The 20,120-nt window shown below is 44.1% G+C and overlaps 1 protein-coding gene across 4 annotated transcripts in view; it reads right to left on the bottom strand.

The window, feature by feature from the left end:
- The window catches only part of cramp1 (cramped chromatin regulator homolog 1), a 58,019-nt gene that overhangs the window by 32,235 nt on the left and 5,664 nt on the right, over positions 1-20,120 (bottom strand). For all 4 annotated transcript variants that reach the window (XM_020486090.2, XM_031827038.1, XM_031827039.1 and 1 more), the window contains one exon: positions 19,341-19,546. In XM_020486090.2, coding sequence (XP_020341679.2) covers positions 19,341-19,546 — 206 coding nt within the window. The remainder of the gene's footprint in view (positions 1-19,340; positions 19,547-20,120) is intronic.

Here is a 20,120-nt window from a genome sequence, read left to right as displayed (position 1 = left end):
ACAAAATGGTTGCAGTGCTACATGTGTGATGGAACAGGCGTTTCCCCCCTTATAATGATAAGCACTGAGCACCTACAGTAGGTGCTCAGTGCTTATAAAATGCAATCAATTATTATTAGTGGGGCTTGCAAAGAAAGAGTCCCCACTTTACATCTCCAACAAACTTCGACTTATAAGGCTTGCAACAGCAGCAACACTAGATATTGTAAGAATTATTTTGGACTTAGAGGTTTATTTTTTTTATACAAAGCTAATCCTCTTACACTGTTTACGCTAGAAACGCTGTTCAAACTTTAAAACGTGTAGACTAGTATTTTAAAAATAGCTCAAACTATTCCAGACTAAACTGCCATTTTTGTCCTCCATCCACATACAGGAATTGCTCAGCATTCTGAAGGTTCCATTGTGATAGTCACTCCAAACATCGCATTCTATTCACTGTAAACAATGTAACTCGACACAAAAACCAGCTACTTTGACCACTTTCCCAACAACTAAGACAAAAGGAATCCTCTCCTCTGCTATTCTAATCTTAAAATCAAAATAGAATTATCTGCTACCGATCAAACTTAACAGCTGTTTAAAGGGAAACCTCTGGATTTTGGCAATGAGGCACTTTATATTCTTCTCCAGAGTCAGATGAACTTGTGGATAGCATATCATATCATATCAAATTTTATTTGTCACATACACATGGTTAGCTAATGTTAATGCGAGTGTAGTGAAATGCTTGTGCTTCTAGTTCCGACAATGCAGTAATAACCAACAAGTAATCTAGCTAACAATTCCAAAACTACTACCTTATACACACAAGCGTAAAGGGGATATAGAATATGTACATAAAGATATATGAATGAGTGATGGTACAGAGCGGCATAGGCAAGATACAGTAGATGGTATTGAGTACAGTATATACATATGAGATGAGTGGCTAGTGATACATGCATTACATAAAGATGCAGTAGATGATACAGTACAGTATATACATATGAGATGAATAATGTAGGGTATGTAAACATATTAGGTAGCATTGTTTAAAGTGGCTAGTGATATATTTGACATCATTTCCCATATGTCTCTCTGCGTGCAGTTCGACTTTAGAGATTGCATTTTGCCTACATGTCATGGAACTTCTGAAAGTACAGACCCATCCTGCAAAGGCGCAACGAACACTGAAAGGAGGTTTCTATACATCTCCCACTCTTTGCCCTGCGTCCACTCCGGATGCAAACCCTCACAACTGGCCTTCAAACGAGTTACAACTCTGTCCACACGCATTGGTACAACACTCTTGGCTCTCCTCTACCAGTCACTGTTGCCACATCAAAGTGAATGCACAAACTGCATTTTGAATGCCTTCAGGGACCAGCACCTTCAGATTAGCACAGAAAAATCCCCATTAAAATCTGTAGGTTTAAGGAAGAGACAGCTTTTTTTTGCATTGGATGTCTCAAATCCTCCGCATCCGTTGATGTCGCACTTACGCATCTGCGGTGAAAGGTAAGAGCGGTGTTCGTCAGACCATGAGACATCCCAAATACCGGTCTTCTCACAAAATAGTCCGCCGCGTCCTAACGGTTATGACCCCGCTAAGGAAAGATGACTCTCAAACACGTAAATGTCAGTTATTTTGCTCTAGAAAGCCCACAGGCCTCACAAGAAAAGAATGAAGGTCCACCGGTACGAGTTGAATATTTAAAAAATGAATGGCAGTACAGTACCAGTCAAAAGTTAACACCTACTCATTCAAGGGTTTTTATTCATACCATTTTCTACAATGTAGAATAGTGAAAAAAATCTAAACTATGAAATAACACATTGAATCATGTATTATCCCCCAAAAATTGTACAAATCAAAATATAATTTTAAAGAATCTTCAAAGTAGCCACCCTCTCCCATGATTACAGCTTTGCATTCTCTCAACCAGCTTCATGAGGTAGTCACCTGGAATGCATTTCAAGCAACAGGTGTGCCTTGTTAAAAGTCGATTCTTAATGTGTTTGAGCCAATCAGTTGTGTTGTGACAAGGTAGGGGTGGTTTTCAGAAGACAGCCCTATTTCGTAAAAGACCAAGTCCATATTATGGCAAGAACAGCTCAAATAAGCAAAGAGAAATGACAGTGCATCATTGCTTTGAAAGTGTCTTCAAGTGCAGTCGCAAAAACCATCAAGTGCCATGAGGAAACTGTCTCTCATGAGGACCGCCACAGGAAAGGAAGACCCAGACTTCTCTGCTGCAGATAAGTTCAATAGAATTAACTGGACCTCAGATTGCAGCCCAAATAAATGCTTCACAGAGATCAAGTAACAGACATCAACATCAATTGTTCAGAGGAGACTGCGTGAATCAGGCCTTCATGGTCGTACTGCTGTAAAGAAACCACTATTTAATAACACCGATAAGAAGTGACTTGGGTCGAGACACACGAGCAATGGACATTAGCTTGGTGGAAATATGGAGTGCTGTATCAGATGACCTGGCCTCCACAATAAGGCTGGGGCTATATGGCAAATAAAATAAATATATAATTTCTCATTCAATAACGATAATTATCACGAAATGAATAAAATAATGTTTACAAGGGACACTTCTGCTTTAGAATAAGAATGCCTGACTAAACCAAAGGCTATGTTTATTTTAATTCACCTTTATTTAACCAGGTAGGCCAGTATATAACAAGTTTATTTACAACTGCAACCTGGACAAGATTAAGCATAGCAGTGCGACAAAAAAAAAAAGTTAAAAAGTACAGTCAATAACACAAAAGAAAAATAGAAAGACCTACGTACCATGTGTGCAAATGTAGAGGAGTCGGGAGTTAGGCAATAAATAGCCCATAGAAGCTCAAATCATTTCAATTTAGCATTAATACTGGAGTAATATGTGCGCAAATGATGATGTGCAAGTAGAGATACAGGGGTGCAAAAAGAGCAAGAGGGCAAGTAATAATATGGGGATGAGGTAGTCGAGTGTGCTATTTACAGATTGGCTGTGAACAGGTAGTGATCGGTAAGCTGCTCTGACAGCTGATACTTAAAGTTAGTGAGGGAGATTTAAGTCTCCTGCTTTAAAAGAATTTCGCAATTCGTTCCAGTCATTGGCAGCAGAGAACTGTAAGGAGAGGCGGCCAAAGGGAGTGTTGGCTTTGGGGATGACCAGTGCCATATACCTGCTGGAGCAAGTGCTACGTGTGGGTGTTGCTATGGTGACCAGTGAGCTGAGATAAGGGGCTTTACCTAGCAGACTTGTAGATGACCTGGAGCCAGTGGGTTTGGCGACAAATATGAAGTGAGGGCCAGCCAAAGAGAGCATTGAGGTCGCAGTGGTGGGTAGTATATGGGGCTTTCGTGATAAAACGGATGGCACTGTGATAGACTGCATCCAGTTCGCTAAGTAGTGTTGGAGGCTATTTTGTAAATGACATCGCCAAAGTAAAGGATCAGTAGGATAGTCAGTTTTACAAGGGTATGTTTAGCAGCATGAGTGAAGGATGCCTTGTTGTGAAATAGGAAGCCGATTCTAGATTTTATTTTGGATTGGAGATGCTTAATATGAGTCTGGAAGGAGAGTTTACAGTCTAGCCAGACACCTAGGTATTTGTAGTTGTCCACATATTCTAAGTCAGAACCGTCAGTCTGCCAATGAGAATGTGGTGATTGACAGAGTCGAAAGCCTTGGCCAGGTTGATGAAAACGGCTGCACAGTACTGTCGTTAAATCGATAGCAGTTATATTGTTTAGGACCTGGAGCGTGGCCGAGGTGCACCCATGACCAGCTCTAAATCCAGATTGCATAGTGGAGAAGGAACGGTGGGATTTGAAATGGTCGGTGATCTGTTAATTAACTTAGCTTTCGAAGATTTTAGAAAGACAGGGCAGGATGGATATACAGTTGATGTCGGAAGGTTACATACACTTAGGTTGGAGTGATTCAAATTCCTTTTTCAACCACTCCACAAATTTGTTGTTAACAAATTACAGTTTTGACAAGTCGGTTAGGACATCTACTTTGTGCATCAGACAATTATTTTTTCCAACAAATGTTTACAGACAGATTATTTCACTATCACAATTCCAGTGGGTCAGAAGTTTACATACACTAAGTTGACTGTGCCTTTAAACAGCTTGGGAAATTACAGAAAATGTCATGGCTTTAGAAACTTGATAGGCTAATTGACATCATTTGAGTCAATTGGACATGTCCATGTGGATGTATTTCAAGGCCTACCTTCAAACACAGTGCCTCTTTGCTTGACATCATGGGAAAATTAAAAGAAATCAGACAAGACCTCAGAAAATAAATTGTAGACAGCCACAAGTCTAGTTCATCCTTGGGAGCAATTTCCAAACGCCTGAAGGTACCACGTTCATCTGTACAAACAATAGTATGCATGTATAAACACTATGGGACCAAGTAGTCGTCATACCGCTCATGAAGGAAACACGTTCTGTCTCCTAGAGATGAACATACTTGGTGTGGAAAGTACAAATAAAACACAGAACAGCAAAGGACCTTGTGAAGATGCTGGAGAAAACAGATAAAAGTATTTAAAACCAAAGTAAAACGAGCCCTATATCGACATATCCTGAAAGGCCGCTCAGCAAGGAAGAAGCCGCGGCTCCAAAACAGCCATAAAAAAAAAGCCAGACTACGATTTGCAACTGTACATGAGGACAAAAATCGTACTTTTTGGAGGAATGTCCTCTGGTCTGATCAAACAAAAATAGAACTGTTTGCCCATAATGACCATTGTTATGTTTGGAGGAAAAAGGGGAGGCTTGCAAGCCAAATCCCACCATCCCAAACGTGAAGCACGGGGGTGGCAGCATCATGTTGTGGGGGGGGGGGGGGGGGGGGGGGGGGGGGTACTTTGCTGCAGGAAGGGCTGGTGCACTTCACAAAATAGATGGCATCATGTGGGAGGAAAATTATGTGGATATATTGAAGCAACATCTCAAGACATCAGTTAAAGCTTGGTCGCAAGTGGGTCTTCCAAATGGACAACGACCTCAAGCATACTTCCAAAGTTGTGGCAAAATGGCTTAAGGACAACAAAGTCAAGGTATTGGAGCCCTGACCTCAATCCTATAGAAGATCTGTGGGCAGAACTGAAAAAGCATGTGTGAGCAAGGCCTACAAACCTGACACAGTTACAACAGCTCTGTCAGGAGGAATGGGCCAAAATTCACCCAACTTATTGTGGGAAGCTTGAAGCATTTGACCCAAAGGCAATGCTACCAAATACTAATTGAGTGTACTTCTGACCCACTGGGAATGTGATGAAAGAAATTAAACCATTCTCTCTAGTATTATTCTGACATTTCACATTATTAAAATAAAGTGGTGATCCTAACTGACCTAAAAACAGGGATTTTTACTAGGCGTAAATGCCAGGAATTGTGAAAAACTGAGTTTAAATGTATTTGGCTCAGGTGTATATAAACTTGCAACTTCAACTGTAGGTCTATAACAGTTCGGGTCTAAGGTGTCTCCTCCTTTGAAGTGGGGGATGACAGCGGCAGCCTTCCAATCTTTAGGGATCTCAGACGATACGAAAGTGGTTGAACAGGGTAGTAATTTTACAGCTCTTTCAGAACATCAGCTGTTTGGATTTGGGTGAAGGAGGGGGGGGGGGGGTATTTGCAGATTTAAAAAAAGGTAATGACAGTGTTTCCTATCCTCAGTGCAGTGGGCAGCTGGGAGGAGGTGCTCTTTATTCTCCATGGCCTTTTCAGTGTCCCAAAACTTCTTGGAATTGGTGCTACAGGAAGCTAAATTCTGTTTGAAAAAGCTAGCCTTAGCTTTCTTAACTGACTGAGTATATTGGTTCCTGACTTCCCTAAAGAGTTGCATATCGCGGGGTCTATTTGATGCTAATGCAGAAGGCCACAGGATGTTTTTGTGCTGGTCAAGGGTAGTCATGTCTGGGGTGAACCAAGGGCTATATCTGTTCTTAATTCTACATTTTTTATTGGGTCATGCTCATTTAAGATGAAGAGGAAAGCTCTTTTGAAGAGCAACCAGGCATCCTCTACTGACGAGATGAGGTCAATATCCTTCCAGGATACCCGGGCCAGATCGGTTAGAAAGGCCTGCTCACTGAAGTGTTTTAGGGAGCGTTTGACAGTGATGAGGGGTGGTCGTTTGACCGCGGACCCATTACGCACCCAGGCAATGATCGCTGAGATCCTGGTTCAAGACAGTAGGGGTGTATTTAGAGGGCAAGGAGGTCAGGATGATATCTATGAGGGTGCCCGTGGTTACGGATATAGGGTTGCACCTGGTAGGTTCCTTGATCATTTGTGTGAGACTGAGGGCATCTAGCTTAGATTATAGTACGGCTGAGGTGTTAAGGATGTCCCAGTTTAGGTCACCTAACAGTACTTACTCTGAAGATAGATGGGGGGTGATCAATTCACATATGGTGTCCAGGGCACAGCTGGGGGCTGAATGGGGTCTATAGCAAGCAGCAACGGTGATAGTCTTGTTTCTGGAAAGGTGGATTTTTGTTGTTTGGATTGTTTGGGCACAGACCTGGATAGTATGACATTACTCTGCAGGCTCTCTCTACAAGTGATTGCAACTCTGCCCCCTTTGTCAGTTCTATCTTGTTGGAAAATGTTACAGTTCGAAATTTCAGGATTTTTGGTGGCCTTCCTAAGCCAGGATTCAGACACGGCTAGGACATCCGGGTTGGCGGAGTGTGCTAAAACAGTGAATAAAACGAACTTAGGGAGGAGGCTTCTGATATTAACATGCATGAAACCAATGCTTTTACGGTTACAGAAGTCAACCAATTAGAGCACCTGGGGACACACAGGGCCTGAGTTAACCTCTACATCAGAGGAACAGAGGAGGAGTAGTATAAGAGTACCGCTAAAGGTTCAAAGAACTGGTCGTCTAGTGTGTTCGGAACAGAGAGTAAAAGGGGGCAGGTATCTGGGCATGGAAGGATAGATTCAAGGTGTAATGTACAGACAAGGGTATGGTAGGGTGTGAGTACAGTGGAGGTAAGCCTAGGCATTGAGAGACGAGAGGTTGTGTCTCTAGAAGCACCATTTAAGCCAAGTGTGGCCACCGCATGTGTGGGAGGTGGAACAACAGGGCTAGCTAAGGCATATTGAGCAGGGCTGTAGGCTCTACAGTGAAATAAGACAAAGACTACTAACCAAAACCGCAATAGACGAGGCATATTGACATTAGGGAGAGGCATGTGTTGCCAAGTAATCATAGGGTGATTCAGACCACTAGCAGGCCGGGGCTAGCAGATGGGCCTCGGGGAAGTCGCAACGGGGGAGCCTGTTGAAACCCCCTTGGACAGTAATGTTGGCAGACCAGTCGTGATGGATCGGCGGTGCTCTTTGTCGGTAATTGAAGCCCAGGCATTATCTGATGGATTTCTTCAGCTAGCCAGGAGATGGGCCTAGCTCGAGGCAAACTCCAGGATAACTGGTGCTTGTGTTGGGACAGACACGTAAGGAGTAGCCACTCGGATAGCAGCTAGCTAACAGACGATCCAGAGTAAAGGTTCAGAGCTTGCGGTAGGAATCCGGAGATACTGTGGAGAAAAGCAGTCCGAAATTCTCTGGGTTGATATCGCGCTGTGCAGGAGTTGATCGGGCTGAAGCTGGAAAATTGACTGACTACTAGCTAGTTAGCTGGCTAGCTTCTGACGGGGGTTATGGTTCTTAAGTATAAAAAAAATTGCAGATCCATACCACATTGGGTGAGGCGGGTTGCAGGAGTGTATGTTCAGTCCGTAGATGTAAAAATGAGATGGTTTCTTTCTTTAAAAATATATACAATAGATACAAGGACAAGACAATCAAAACATCCCACTGCTACGCCATCTTGGAAGAGGTAGGCCATGACAGAAGTAGAACAGGAAATGTAAAAAAAAAAATAGTGCAAGTCTGTGTATTATAACTGTTAGACTAATGGCACATCACAGTTGAAGTTGGGGTAGTTGTCTTACAAGTTAGAAGCAAGAAAGACAAGTCTGTCTACGGTCTCTGGCTTTAAAGCTACCCTATGGCAGGTCACCATGTTGCCACCTGTGCTAAAAAAAACGCTCTGAGGGGGAGCTGGTCGCAGGAATGCACAGGTAGCGCATTGCCAGGTGGTTGACTTGGGGAAAGTTTTTTGGGTGGATCTTCCACCAGTCCAGTGTACTGGTTTCAAGGTCAGCATCAAGAGAAAGTAGCAGCAGAGTTCCTTTTCTACCAGCTGGATTTCAGTAAGACCTGTGGTGGTGGAGCATGACTTTTGAAAAAGACTGCCCAGTGACTTTCTCTTTTTAGCTGGCAGTTGCGGTGAAGGAGCAGCAACATCTCCCTGTGCTGGGCTTGGGATTTCATGTCCCTCATTGACCATCAGAGACAGCTCTTGCTTTTATGTGGCCCACCTTCTCTTAGAGGCAATGTGTTTAAAAACCGAGGGTCGACCAACGAGGCCATGTCCAGGAGGTCATCATATTTCTCATTCAGAGGCCATAACTATCGTTTTGATGATTTGGGTGAGCTCTGTTTCACCATCATCAGGTTTCATGACCTCTGTATTGAACAGGTGTAGTATTGGCTTCAGGTAAGAACCACTGACATGACTCACCGGACAGAGCATTTGCGAATTCTAGGAGTGGGGTCAATGCCTGGATGATGGACTCAAGAACATCTACAGTTGAAGTTGGAAGTTTACATACACCGAAGCCAAGTACATTTAAAGTCAGTTGCACAATTCCTGACATTTAATCCTCGTAAAAATCCCTGTCTTAGGTCAGTCAGCATCACCCCTTTATTTTTAGAATGTGAAATGTCAGAATAATATAATTACTTATTTCAGCTTTTATTTAGTTCATCACATTCAAAGTGGGTCAGAAGTTTACATACATTCAATTAGAATTTGGTAGTATTGCCTTTAAATTGTTTAACTTGGGTCAAATGTTTCAGGTAGCCTTCCACAAGCTTCCCACAATAAGCTGGATGAATTTAGGCAGAGCTGGTTTGTAGGCCTCCTTGCTCCCATACGCTTTTTCAGTTTTGCCCACAGATTTTCTATGGGTCAGGGCTTTGTGATGGCCACTCCAATACCTGGACTTTGTTGTCCTTAAGCCATTTTGCAACAACTTTGGAAGTATGTTTGGGGTCATTGTCCATTTGGAAGACCCATTTGCAACCAAGCTTTAACTTCCTGACTGATGTCTTGACATGTTGCTTCAATATATCCACACAATTTCCCTCCCTCATGATGCCACCAATTTTGTGAAGTGCACCAGTACCTCCTGCAGCAAAGCACCCCCACAACCTGATGCTGCCACCCCCGTGCTTCACAGTTGGGATGGTGTTCTTCTGCTTGCAAGCCTCCCCCTTTTTCCTCTAAACATAACAATGGTCATTATGGCCAAACATTTCTAGTTGTTTCATCAGACCAGAGGACATTTTTCCAAAGAGTTAAATCTTTGTCCCCATGTGCAGTTGCAAACCGTAGTCTGGCTTTTTAATGGTGGTTTTGGAGCAGTGGCTTCTTCCTTGAAGAGCGACCTTTCAGGTTACATCGATATAGGACCTGTTTTACTGTGGATATAGATACTTCTGTACCCGTTTCCTCCAGCATCTTCACAAGGTCCTTTGCTGTTCTGGGATTGATTTGCACTTTTCGCACCCAAGTACGTTCATCTCTAGGAAACAGAACACTAGGAAACAGTCTCCTTCCTGAGCGGTATGACGGCTGTGTGGTCCCATGGTGTTTATACTTGCGTGCGGTTGTTTGTACAGATTAACGTGGTACCTTCAGGCGTTTTGAAATTGCTCCCAAGGATGAACCAGACTTGTGGAGGTCCACAATTGTTTTTCTGAGGTCTTGGCTGATTTATTTTGATTTTCCCATGATGTCAAGCAAAGAGGCACTGTGTTTGAAGGTAGGCCTTGAAATATATCCACAGGTCCACCTCCGATTGACTCAAATGATGTCAATTAGCATATCAGAAGCTTCTAAAGCCATGACATCATATTCTGGAATTTTCCAAGGAGTTTAAAATGCACAGTCAACTCAGTGTACGTAAACTTCTGACCCATTGGAATTATGATACAGCGACGAGTTTTAATGACTCCAACCTAAGTGTATGTAAACTTCCGACTTCAACTGTATATCTGGGAGCTAAGCGCCAGTCTTCTTGTCACTGGACAAGACCTGTGAAATGTCTTTCTGCTGCTCCAGTACTCTTTGCACCATCTTTTGACGTGATCCCCACCTGGATGGCGACTGTCGCCAACTTATGCAGGGGTAGGTTGTGTTCTTTTTGAGCAACTGCCAGGTCTCTCTTCTTTTTCCATGAATAGGAAAAGGCACCTAAAATGTTAAATATAAATATTTTTAACTTAAATCAGTCGATGGATGAAGGAAGAAAAAGAAAAAAGAAATAAATAATGTTTAGTTTAATCTACCCAATTACATAAATAATCCCCAATTAACAAGGTTACTTACCAATGGCCAAGTGCAGACGATGTCCAAAACATTGCAGTCGGGTCCATTTGTGGATTTGAGCGTCCTTCACCACGTTCGCACCTCTATCTGTTGTAATGCAGACTGGTCTGAGTCCCCAGGAGGCGAGAGCTTCAATGAGCCCCTCTGCTATAGCTTTACCCGTGTGGTCGTCGGGAAAGTATGATGTTTGAAGGCATTTCTTTTGAAGACTCCACTCTTTGTCAATATAGTGGACAGTGAGGCTAATAAGGCTCTGCAACTAGACCACAGTAGTAGCAAAATACTTAAATCTGTCTTGAGCGGTTCCTCAATTGTTTCCCTGCACTCGGTGTAGAGTTTAGGCAGAGAAATGCTTGCTGTCAGGGAGCATGTACCTGGGGTTAATTAAATTGATAAACCTCTTGAAACCTTCCTTTTCGATTTTGCTAAATGGTAACATGTCCTTAGCAATACAATGCATAATAGCCTTTGTGATGTCTTTGGGTCTTTTCGATGTTTGCTCGTAGGGCATAAACGCTGTCAGTCAGTGTTGGCTGCTTCGGGCAAACACCCCTAGATTGGCTGGTGCTTGAGGGGCGTTTACCAAACCCAAACTTTGTTGCATGTTCTAAAGAGTGATTTTGCTTCAGATGGTGAAGGTTTGTCATATTACCAGACTTGGTAGCCACCTGTCTATGGCACAATTTGCACCGAACATTGCTCTGCTCTTTGTCAGACTTCAAAAAGCCAAACCACATCCAAATAACTGAAACAGTTTAACCCTTTTTAATCAATAATTTCTTCGTTGGAAGCTGCTCCTTCTCCATGATTATCACTGCCACGGTTTCCACTTACATCACTCATTTTTCGTGGTTAATAATAGCTACTCCATCACGAGGTGCAAAGTGGTTTTTAGTGGCGTATACCTCTACATTGTCACTTTTCCCTATGCTCCTGCTGCATCACAAAGGTGAAATGGACTGCTGTACCTAATTATTATATATTGACATTATCAAAAATGCATCTAAACATTATCAAATTGAGGGAAGTAATTACCTCGATAATTATTGATATATCGCCCACCCCTACTCCACAATCACCCGACCTCAGCCCAATTGAGATTATTTGGGATGAGTTGGACCGTAGGTTGCAGGAAAAGCAGCCAACAAGTGCTCAGCTTATGTGGGAACTCCCTCAAGACGGTTGGGAAAGGGTGGCTACTTTGAAGAAACACAAAATGTAAAATATATATTTGTATTTGTTTAACACATCATTCCATGTGTTATTTCATCATTTGTCTTCACTATTATTCTACAATATAAACATTTAAAAAATCAAAATAAAAGGAAAACTTGAATGAGTAGGTGTCCAAACTTGACTGGTACTGTATATATTGTGACTTAAGAGGTGTTAGGGCTAGGGTCCAATTTCCACCTGACTGACGTGCCCAAAGTAATCTTCCTGTTGCTCAGGCCCTGAAGCCAGCATGTGCATATAATTGGTACCATTGGAAAGAAAACTCTGAAGTTTGTAGAACATGTTAAAATAATTTAGGAGACTAACACACAATAGATATGGTAGGAGAAATCTAAAGAAAAACCAACCAGATTTTTTATTTTTGAGAGAGCACATCCTCTTTCCAATGGAACTTATAGGGAGAAAAATGTATCTAGCTCCTAGTACGCAATTACTATGGCTTCCACTGGGTGTCAAGTCTTTGTTAAAGGTTTCAGGATCGTTTCTTCCAAAACGAGTAAGAAATATGAATTTTACTACAGGGAAAAAGACTTGGAAATTTGTGTATGCGCGAGCGACGCAGAGGACACGCACTTGCTAATATCGTTTTCCAATTTAACACAATTTTCCGTATGAAATATTATAGTTTGATTACATTTCAGGGTATCTGAGGATTAAATAGAAATGTATTTTGACTTCTTGAAACAAAGTTTAGGGGTAGAATTTCAGATTCCTATCTTGGCATGTTGAACAAGTGGATTACTCAAATCGATGGTGCCAACTAAATGGACTTTTTGGGATATACAGAAGGATTTTATCTAACAAAAACAACACGTTTTAGCTGGGACCCGTTGGATGACAAATCAGCGGACGATTTTCAAAAAGTAAGTGAATATTTAAATTGCTATTTGTGATTTTATGAAGCCTGTGCCGGTGGAAAAATATTTTGATGTGGGGCACCGTCCTCAAACAATTGCATGGCATGCTTTCGCTGTAAAGCCTACTGTAAAATCGGACAGTGCAGTTAGATTAAAACTTCTTGTGACTCTCAAACCCGGATCCGAGAGCGTAATCATCGCCTGACACGAATTAACATAACGCAACGGACATAAATCGTCCTAGAAAATATTCCTATTCATGAACATCGCAAGTGACATATTGGAACACAGCTTATCCTTTTGTTAATTACCCAGTCATCTCAGATTTTCAAAATATGCTTTACAGCCAACGCTAGACAAGCATTTGTGTAAGTTTATCATAGCCTAGCATTATGCTAGCAGCAGGCAACCTTGTCACGGATATCAGAAAAGCACTAAAATTAAATAGTTTACCTTTGATGAACTTCGGGTGTTTTCACTCACGAGACTCCCAGGTAGATAGCCAAAGTTCATTTTTCCCCAAAATATTATTTTTGTAGGCGAAACAGCTCCGTTTGTTCTTCATTAAAGTAGAAAACCACACTACAGGCTGATCCAACTTTGATGTAATGTCCTTAAAACAAATCTAAATTAGGCTCAGTAGTGTGTGGCCTCCACGTGCCTGTATGACCTCCCTACAACACCTGGGCATGCTCCTGATGAGGTGGCGGATGGTCTCCTGAGGGATCTCCAGCAGAACGTTCTCCACGGCGTCTCCAGACTGTCACGGGCTCAGTGTGAACCTGCTTTCATCTGTGAAGAGCACAGGGCACCAGTGGCGAATTTGCCAATCTTGGTGTTCTCTGGCAAATGACAAACGTCCTGCAAGGTGTTGGGCTGTAAGCACAACCCCCACCTGTGGACGTCGGGCCCTCATACCACCCTCATGGAGTCTTTGAGCAGACACATGCACATGTGGCCTGCTGGAGGTCATTTTGCAGGGGTCTGGCAGTGCTCCTCCTTGCACAAAGGCGAAGGTAGCGGTCCTGCTGCTGGGTTGTTGCCCACCTATGGCCTCCTCCACGTCTCCTGATGTACTGGCCTGTCTCCTGGTAGCGCCTCCATGCTCTGAACACTACGCTGACAGACACAGCAAACCTTCTTGCCACAGCTCGCATTGATGTGCCATCCTGGATGAGCTGCACTACCTGAGCCACTTGTGGGTTGCAGACTCCGTCTCATGCTACCACTAGAGTGAAAGCACGGCCAGCATTCAAAAGTGACCAAAACATCAGCCAGGCAGCATAGGAACTGAGAAGTGGTCTGTGGTCACCACCTGCAGAACCACTCCTTTATTGGGGGTGTCTTGCTAATTGCCTATAATTTCCACCTGTTGTCTATTCCATTTGCACAACAGCATGTGAAATTTATTGTCAATCAGTGTTGCTTCCTAAGTGGACAGTTTGATTTCACAGAAGTGTGATTGACTTGGAGTTACATTGTGTTATTTAAGTGTTCTTTATTTTTTTGAGCAGTGTATATATACACACGCAAAAATATCAGTTTCCTGACCTTTCATGCATCTCTCAGAATATGTCAGATACTTCAGAGCAAACATCACTTAGATTGGGGACTGTTGTTCCATGTTGTGAATCTGTTATTCAATGCGTTTGAATGGGCAGCCAAATAAAATGTATCAAATTATTTTAATACTTAAAAGGTGTTTTAATTCAAAATCAAATAGCAAAAGGATCATTGGTATGACCTTAAAACAATTCCATATATGCTAGCAGAACCCCCACAGCTTAGACTAACGGGTTTTAACAAACGTCTATACTGTTCACAAATGCTCTCCATCCAACCTCACTGAGCTCGAGCTGTTTTGCAAGGAGGAATGGGAAAAAAATTCAGTCTCTCGATGTGCAAAACTGATAGAGACATACCCCAAGCGACTTACAGCTGTAATCGCAGCAAAAGGTGGCGCTACAAAGTATTAACTTAAGGGGGCTGAATAATTTTGCACGCCCAATTTTTCAGTTTTTGATTTGTTAAAAAAGTTAGAAATATCCAATAAATGTCGTTCCACTTCATGATTGTGTCCCACTTGTTGTTGATTCTTCACAAAGAAATACAGTTTTATATCTTTATGTTTGAAGCCTGAAATGTGGCAAAAGGTTGCAAAGTTCAAGGGGGCCGAATACTTTCGCATGGCCCTGTGTAGTCTACCATGCCCAGAAATCTGCTCCATTTATTCTCGGTCCCCAACACTCTAGGCGACCAGTTTTGATAGCCTTTAGCTGCACCCTCATTCTACTCCTCCTCTGTTCCGCGGGTGACGTGGAGGTAAACCCAGGCCCTGCATGTCCCCAGGCACCCTCATTTGTGAGGGATTTTGTGATCGAAAAAGCCTTGGTTTCATGCATGTCAACATCAGAAGCCTCCTCCCTGACTTTGTTTTACTCACTGCTTTAGCACACTCTGCTAACCCTGATGTCCTTGCCGTGTCTGAATCCTGGCTCAGGAAGGCCACCAAAAATTCTGAGATTTCCATACCCAACTATAACATTTTCCGTCAAGATATACCTGCCAAAGAGGGAGGAGTTGCAGTCTACTGCAGAGATAGCCTGCAAAGTAATGTCATACTTCCCAGGTCCATACCCAAACAGTTCGAACTACTAATTTTGAAAATTACTCTCCAGAAATAAGTCTCTCACTGTTGCCGCCTGCTACCAACCCCCCTCAGCTCCCAGCTGTGCCCTGGACACCATTTGTGAATTGATCGCCCCCCATCTAGCTTCAGAGTTTGTTCTGTTAGGTGACCTAAACTGGGATATGTTTAACACCCCGGCAGTCCTACAATCTAAGCTAGATGCCCTCAATCTCACACAAATCATTAAGGAACCCACCAGGTACAACCCTAAATCTGTAAACAAGGGCACCCTCATAGACGTCATCCTGACCAACTGGCCCTCCGCTGTCTCCAACCAGGATCTCAGCGATCACTGCCTCATTGCCTGAATCCGCTACGGTGCCGCAGTCAAACGACCACCCCTCATCACTGTCAAACGCTCCCTAAAACACTTCTGTGAGCAGGCCTTTCTAATCGACCTGGCCCGGGTATCCTGGAAGGACATTGACCTCATCCCGTCAGTTGAGGATGCCTGGTCATTCTTAAAAAGTAACTTCCTCACCATTTTAGATAAGCATGCTCCGTTCAAAAAATGCAGAACTAAGAACAGATATAGCCCTTGGTTCACTCCAGACCTAACTGCCCTCGACCAGCACAAAAACATCCTGTGGCGGACTGCAATAGCATCGAATAGTCCCCGCGATATGCAACTGTTCAGGGAAGTCAGGAACCAATACATGCAGTCAGTCAGGAAAGCTAAGGCCAGCTTCTTCAGGCAGAAGTTTGCATCCTGTAGCTCCAACTCCAAAAAGTTCTGGGACACTGAAGTCCATGGAGAACAAGAGCACCTCCTCCCAGCTGCCCACAGCACTGAGGCTAGGTAACACGGTCACCACTGATAAACCCATGATTACCGAAAACTTCAACAAGCATTTCTCAACGGCTGGCCATGCCTTCCGCCTGGCTACTCCAAAGTCGGCCAACAGCTCCGCCCCCCCCGCAGCTACTCGCCCCAGGTTCTCCTTTACCCAAATCCAGATAGCAGATGTTCTGAAAGAGCTGCAAAACCTGGACCCGTAAAAATCAGCTGGGCTTGACAATCTGGACCCTCTATTTCTGAAACTATCCGCCGCCATTATCGCAACCCCTATTACCAGCCTGTTCAACCTCTCATATCGTCTGACATCCCCAAGGATTGGAAAGCTGCCGCAGTCATCCCCCTCTTCAAAGGGGGAGACACCCTGGACCCAAACTGTTACAGACCTATATCCATCCTGCCCTGCCTATCTAAGGTCTTCGAAAGCCAAGTCAACAAACAGGTCACTGACCATCTCGAATCCCACCGTACCTTCTCCGCTGTGCAATCTGGTTTCCGAGCCGGTCACGGGTGCACCTCAGCCACGCTCAAGGTACTAAACGATATCATAACCGCCATCGATAAAAGACAGTACTGTGCAGCAGTCTTCATCGACCTTGCCAAGGCTTTCGACTCCGTCAATCACCATATTCTTATCGGCAGACTCAGTAGCCTCGGTTTTTCGGATGACTGCCTTGCCTGGTTCACCAACTACTTTGCAGACAGAGTTCAGTGTGTCAAATCGGAGGGCATGCTGTCCGGTCCTCTGGCAGTCTCTATGGGGGTGCCACAGGGTTCAACCCTCGGGCCGACTCTTTTCTCTGTATATATATCAATGTTGTTGCTCTTGCTGCGGGCGATTCCCTGATCCACCTCTACGCAGACGACACCATTTTATATACTTCCGGCCCGTCCTTGGACACTGTGCTATCTAACCTCCAAACGAGCTTCAATGCCATACAACACTCCTTCCGTGGCCTCCAACTGCTCTTAAACGCTAGTAAAACCAAATGCATGCTTTTCAACCGTTCGCTGCCTGCACCCGCACACCTGACCAGCATCACCACCCTGGATGGTTCCGACCTTGAATATGTGGACATCTATAAGTACCTAGGTGTCTGGCTAGACTGTAAACTCTCCTTCCAGACTCATATCAAACATCTCCAATCGAAAATCAAATCTAGGGTCGGCTTTCTATTCCGCAACAAAGCCTCCTTCACTCACGCCGCCAAATGTACCCTAGTAAAACTGACTATCCTACCGATCCTCGACTTCGGCGATGTCATCTACAAAATAGCTTCCAATACTCTACTCAGCAAACTGGATGCAGTTTATCACAGTGCCATCCGTTTTTGTCACTAAAGCACCTTATACCACCCACCACTGTGACTTGTATGCTCTAGTCGGCTGGCCCTCGCTACATATTTGTCGCCAGACCCACTGGCTCCAGGTCATCTAACCATTTTTACCTACCTCATCCCCATACTGTTTTTATTTATTTACTTTTCTGCTCTTTTGCACACCAATATCTCTACCTGTACATGACCATCTGATCATTTATCACTCCAGTGTTAATCTGCAAAATTGTAATTATTCGCCTACCTCATGCCTTTTGCACACAATGTATATAGACTTTTTTTCCTACTGTGTTATTGACTTGTTAATTGTTTACTCCATGTGTAACTCTGTGTTGTCTGTTCACACTGCTATGCTTTCTTGGCCAGGTCGCAGTTGCAAATGAGAACTTGTTCTCAACTAGCCTACCTGGTTAAATAAAGGTGAAATATATATCTTTTTTTAAACACACACCAAAGTAATAAGGTTGATATAAACTCAGCAAAACAAAAAAGATACGTCCTCGCACTGTCAACTAGGTTCATTTTCAGCAAACTTAGCGTGTAAATATTTTTATGAAAATAAGAAGATTCAACAACTGAGACAAACTGAACAAGTTCCACAGACATGTGACTAAGACAAATTGATTGTGTCCCTGAACAAAGGGGGGGTCAAAATCAAAAGTAACAGTCAGTATCTGGTGTGGCTACCACCTGCATTAAGTACTGCAATGCATCCCCTCCTCATGGACTGCGCCAGATTTCCCAGTTCCTGCTGTGAGATGTTACCCCACTCTTCCACCAAGGCGCCTGCAAGTAGCCCTCACCCTCCGATCCAACAGGTCCCAGACGTGATCCGGGCTCCCAGACGAGATCCGGGCTATTCACTGGCCATGGCAGGACACTGACATTCCTGTCTTGCAGGAAATCATGCACAGAATAAGCAGTATGGCTGGAGGCATTGTCATGCTGGAGGGTCATGTCAGGATGAGCCTGCAGGAAGGGTTCCACATGAGAGAGGAGGATGTCTTCCCTGTAACGCACAGCGTTGAGATTGACTGCAATGACAACAAGCTCAGTCCCATGATGCTGTGACACACTGCCCCAGGCCATGACAGACCCTCCACCTCTATCCAGCTCCAGAGTATAGGCCTCGGTGTAACGCCAATTCCTTCGACGATAAATGCGAATCCGACTATCACCCCTGGTGAGACAAAACCCCAACTCGTCAGTGAAGAGCACTTCTTGCCAGTCCTGTCTGGTCCAGCGACAATGGGTTTGTGCCCATAGGCGACGTTGTTGCCGGCGATGTTTGGTGAGGACCTGCCTTACAACAGGCCTACAAGCTCTCTGTCCAACCTCTCAGCCTATTGCAGACAGTCTGAGCACTGATGGAGGGATTGTGCATTCCTGGTGTAACTCGGGCAGTTGTTGTTGCCATCCTGTGCCTGTCCCGCAGGTGTGATGTTCGGATGTACCGATCCTGTGCAGGTGTTGTTACATGTGGTCTGCCACTGCGTGGACAATCAGCTGTCCGTCCTGTCTCCCTGTAGCGCTCTCTTAGGTGTCTCACAGTACGGACATTGCAATTTATTGCCCTGGCCACATCTGCAGTCCTCATGCCTCCTTGCAGCATGCCCAAGGCACGTTCATGCAGATGAGCAGGGACCCTGGGCATCTTTCTTTTGGTGTTTTTCAGAGTCAGTAGAAAGGCCTCTTTAGTGTCCTCAGATTTCATAACTGTGACCTTAAAAGCCTACCGTCTAAGCTGTTAGTGTCTTAACGACCGTTCCAAAGACGCATGTTCATTAATTGTTTATGGTTCAATGAACAAGCAAGGGAAAGGGCGTTTAAACCCTTTACAATGAAGATCTGCAAAGTTACTTGGATTTTTCGAATTATCCATTTAAGACAGGGTCCTGAAAAGTGACATTTATTTATATTTCGTACTACTCAAAGTTGCCTTACCTCGTAGAGCCCTTCGAAGAAGCTGTTCTTGTCCTCTGCACTCCAGGACTCCCACTGTCTCCGGGGTCTCTTTTGGCTGCCCACCGGCTCCTCCTTGACCCCGGGTCCTTGGCCTCTAGGGGCCGCCTTACCAGAGGGCCCCATAGAGCCTGACGTGGAGCCGGAGTGACCAGCTGACACTTGGTGAGAGGGACCATTCTCTGACCCTGTGTGAAAAGGGGAAAGAAGGTGAAGAAAAGTACAATTAACATAAATACAAATGCAACCAATCACATGCGCCGAATACAACAGATGTTGACCTTACCGTGAAATGCTGACTTACAAGCCCTTAACCAACAATGCCTTCAACAAAATACAATTGTGTTCGTTGTCTGTAGCTTATTCCTGCCCATATCATAACCCCATCATGGAGCACTCGGCAAACCGCTCACCCACATGACACCATCCACACTGTCTGCCATCTGCCAGGTAGTTGAAACAGGAATTTATCCATTTAGAGCACACTTCTCCAGCGTGCCAGTGGCAATCGAATGGGAGCATTTGCCCACTGAAGTCAGTAACGACGGCGAACTTCGGTCATGTCTAGACCCTGGTGAGAACGACGAGTATGCAAGACAAGCTTCCCTGAGATGGTTTGTGACAGTTTATGTGTGCTCAGTCCCCTCCTGTATTCTCTGTTCACTCATGACTGCATGGCCAGGTATGATTCCAACACCATCATTAAGTTTGCCGATGACACAACAGTGGTAGGCCTGATCACTGACAACGATGAGACAGCCT

Source organism: Oncorhynchus kisutch, linkage group LG6 (genome assembly GCF_002021735.2).
Source record: "Oncorhynchus kisutch isolate 150728-3 linkage group LG6, Okis_V2, whole genome shotgun sequence".
Classification (NCBI taxonomy): Eukaryota; Metazoa; Chordata; class Actinopteri; order Salmoniformes; family Salmonidae; genus Oncorhynchus; species Oncorhynchus kisutch.
Note: the sequence above shows the minus strand (reverse complement) of the source record. Positions and strands in the feature narration are given on the sequence as shown.